Consider the following 3,983-nt stretch of genomic DNA (forward strand, 5'->3'; position numbering starts at 1 on the left):
CAGATGAAGGCAATGGCTTCATAAGAATGGACTTCAGGGCAACCCCCTCCGGTCCTCTCCTGCTCTAGGATCTTTTCTGTCCTCTCGATAAATCCTGCTTTCTCAAAAAAAAAAAAGTTTTATTAAAAAAAAACAAAATGGACTTCAGGCCGGGTGCAGTAGCTCTTGGCATGATTCCAGCAGCTCAGGAGGCTGAGAGGTGGGAGCATTGCTTGAGGGCAGGAGTTCAAGGCTAGCCTAAACAATACAGTGAGACTTTTGTCTCTAAAAATATTTTATTTTATTTTATTTATTTCTTTATTTTTTTTGAGTTGGAGTCTCACTCTGTTGTCCAGGCCGGAGGGCAGTGACACGCTCCCAGCCACCTCGGCCTCGACCAGCTGGGCTCAGGCGATCCTTCCGCTTCAGCCTTCCAAGTAGCTGGAACTAAAGGCGAGCGCCACCACGCCCGGCTAGTTTTTGATTTATTGTAGAGATGAGGTCTCACCAAGTTGCCCAGGCGGGTCTTGAATCCTTGGGCTCAGGCAATCCTTTCTCCTCGGCCTCCCAAAGAGCTGAGATACAAGCTTGAACCACTGTGCCTGGCCTTCTAAAAATATATTTTTTAATTAGTTGGTCATAGTGGTGCTTTCCTGTCGTTTCAGCTACTTGGGAGGCTGAGGTGGGAGGATTGCTTTAGCCCAGGAGTTTGAGGCTGCAGCGAGCTATGACTGTGACACTGCACTCCAGCCTGGGTGACAAAGTGAAATTCCATCTACTAAAAAAAAGGCTGGGTGTGGTGGCTCACACTTATAATTCCAGCACTTTGGGAGGCCGAGGCAAGAGGATTGCCTGAGCTCAGGGGTTCAGCACCAGCCCGAGCAACATGGTGAGACCTAGTCTCTACAAGAAATCAAAAAATTAGCTGGGTGTGGTGGCGCTCGCAGTGGTTCCAACTACTTGGAAGGCTGAGGCGGAAGGATCGCCTGAGCCCCGCAGGTCAAGGCTGCGGTGACCATGAGCACGCCACTGTGCTCCAGCCTGGGCGACAGAGTGAGACTCCAACTCAGAAAAAAAAGCAGCCTCCCACCTGCCGCGCTGCCTCTGCCCTCTGGCCTGGAACTCCAGCCTTGCCTGGGCTCGACATGGACACCGCCGGTGGCGCCTGTGCCTGTGCTGGCTTCTGCAAGTGCAAAGAGTGTAGATGTGCATCCTGCAAGAAGACCTACTGCCCCGTGGGCTGTGCCACGTGTGCCCAGGGCTGCATCTGCAAAGGGGCATCGGACAAGTGCAGCTGCTATGCCTGACATCGGTAGAGCCTGATCGTAGATGAAGAAGGGACCGTGTATATAGACCTGGATTTTTTAAATACAACCATGACCCTTTTGCTACATTTATTTTTTCTATAAAATATGTGAATCACAGTAAAAGTTTTCTTGACTTAAAAAAAAAAAAGCTGCTCTTACCTGGCCAGGAAGTGGAGGCATCACTGAGACTGCTGACACCTGCAAAGTCAGAGGTCGTGCAGAGTGATGGAATGAGAGAGTGCAGGTGCTGAATGTCTTTGGGCGAAAATGTCAGTTTATGGGCTTGTCCCCAGTGAGGCATTCTGTTTTTCATTTTGTCACACCTGTTGTCATCAGTCCTGCTGATTCTTCATCCTGTCATCATAACGAGATTTTCTTTCCTGTGTTACCCTTTAGAGTGAAGTCCAAGGATAGTGCCTTGAGAGAATTCCAGAATGTTCTCCGAGTCACTTGAATGTTCCCAGTCACATGCTGGGTTTTTCTAACAGGAGGTTTTCATGGATGCCACAAGAATTGGATGGAGAAGTGTCAGGAGATAGGGTGGGACCCAGTGTTTGGCCGTGTTCCTGAGTTCCATAATTCTTTTCTTTTTTTTTTTTGAGTTGGAGTCTCACTCTGTCGCCCAGACTAGAGTGCAGTGTCCCCTCCCGGCCACCGCAGCCTCGACCTGCTGGGCTCCGGCGATCCTTCCGCCTCCACCTTCCACATAGCTGGAACTACAGGCGCGCCACAATTATTTCTTAACCACTCTCAAAACAATACCAGCCATGCAACTTCTGGGCATTTTCCCCACTGATATGTTTGTGCAAGAGTACAAGGAAACAGAGGAGTGACTGTCAGTTGTAGGAATGTTCAGTAGATCTGAAATCTATCATGGAGTTCCAGGCAATCGTTAAGAAGGAGGCTCTAGTTTAAAAAGGTTTCTCTATGCTGCTGTGGAATAAGGTAGATTACTAAGGAGAGAAAAAGCAAGGGGAAGAACAGTGTCACTGTGTGATCTATTTGTGTAAAAATACACACCTTATGGATGCTTACAAATGTTCTGAAAAAATATATGCCCAAATAATTAAAAGAGGTTGTATCTGGGGGGGGAGGGGACAGGAGGAGAGGAAAGAAACTTACGTTTTTCATTTTATTTACCTCTGTATGTTTGAATTTTTTATAGTGCAAATGTTATTTTTATGATTTAAAAAAGCCAGTTACAGTCATTCAGGGTTTCCTTAAGTAATATGGCCTGATATTTTGTTCCACTGTGGTGAGAAGGTTCTGTGTTCCCAATGTCTGTCCCTCCGCATGTTGTATGGGAGGTGATCCAGAGGCTGGATGCTTCTTACGTCACTTTCTCCTGGGGGAAGCTTGGGCTTGACCCTGACACTTCCAAAACTCTTTCTTTATTTGTAGGATGGACTAGTTGAGCCTGCTTCACCTCCCTCATGAACTGTTCATGTTGGAGGGTTTTTTGAAAATGGAAAAGCACAAATTTAAGGCCAGATATTTGAAAATTGTCATTTTAAGGACTTTTTTTTTTTTAAAGAGAAGTAATTAAGATCAGGTGTGTTAGTTACCTAGAACTGCTGTAACAAAGTACCACAAACTGGGGGTTTCAAACAGAAATTTAATCTTTCGCAGTTCTAGAGGCCAGAAGCCTGAAATCCAGGTGTTAGCCCTCTCTGAAAGCTCTAGGGGAAGATTCTCCCTTGCTTTTTTCAGCTTCTAATGGTAGCCAGCAATCCTTGGTGTTCTTTGACTTGTACATACAGCACTCCAATCTCTGTCTTCACATGGCCTTTGTCTCTGTGCAAATTTCTCTGTTACAAGGATATCAGTCCCTCCTAATTCAGTATGACCTTATCTTAACTGATTACATTTGCAAAGACTGTACTTCTAAATAAGACCCCATTCCCATGTATGAGGGGTGAGGATGTGGACGTGTCTTTCTGGGGCTGCCCACCACCCTTCCTATCAAAGAAGTGTTTGGAATTGCCACTTTGATAATTGGATGATTGCTAGACATAATGGCTCACACCTCTACTTCTAGCTACTCAGGAGGCTGAGGTGAGAAGATTGCTTGAGCCCAGGAGTTTGAGACGAGCCTGGTTGATATAGTAAGACCCCAAGTAAAAAAAGAATTGATGTAAAATCTAGAATTATAAGCCAGATGTGGTGGCTCATGCCTGAAATCCCATCTCTTTGGGAGGCAAAGGCAAGAGGATTGCCTGAGCTCACCGGTTTGAGACTAGCCTGGGCAACTTGGCAAGACCTTGTCTCTACAATAAACCAAAAAATTACGTGGGTGTGGTGGCACATACCTGTAGTTATAGCTACTTGGAAGGTTGAGGCGGAAGGATCGCTTGAGCCCAGCAGGTCAAGGCTGCAATGGCCATGAGTGTGCCACTGCACTCCAGCCTGGGTAACAGAGTAAGACTCCGACTCAAAAAAAAAGAAAATCTAGAATTATGAACTTCCTCGTGAAATAGAATTTCAGATGAAGTTTCAGAACAGAACATTCTACACTGGAAAACTTCAAAGTTAATTATTAGTTCAAATGCCTACCCTCCAAATGGGTGTGTTTGTTATCTAGTAATGGGTAGCCATGCTAGCTTTTCTTTTGCTTTATGAACATCTGTTTTTGACGTTTCTTTTCTTTTTTTTTTTTTTGAGTTGGAGTCTCACTCCATCGCCCAGGCTGGAGTGCAG

At 45.7% G+C, this 3,983-nt stretch overlaps 1 protein-coding gene across 1 annotated transcript in view; it reads left to right on the forward strand.

Moving 5' to 3' along the window:
* The first annotated feature begins 1,124 nt into the window (after positions 1-1,124).
* Positions 1,125-3,983, forward strand: part of TNIP2 (TNFAIP3 interacting protein 2) — a 10,856-nt gene continuing 7,997 nt past the window's right edge. Inside the window, exon 1 of the mRNA XM_008066384.1 lies at positions 1,125-1,214. Coding sequence (XP_008064575.1) covers positions 1,125-1,214 — 90 coding nt within the window. The remainder of the gene's footprint in view (positions 1,215-3,983) is intronic.

The sequence above is a fragment of the Carlito syrichta genome, unplaced genomic scaffold (assembly GCF_000164805.1).
Source record: "Carlito syrichta isolate Samal-C Ts95f unplaced genomic scaffold, Tarsius_syrichta-2.0.1 Scaffold308899, whole genome shotgun sequence".
In the NCBI taxonomy this organism is placed as follows: Eukaryota; Metazoa; Chordata; class Mammalia; order Primates; family Tarsiidae; genus Carlito; species Carlito syrichta.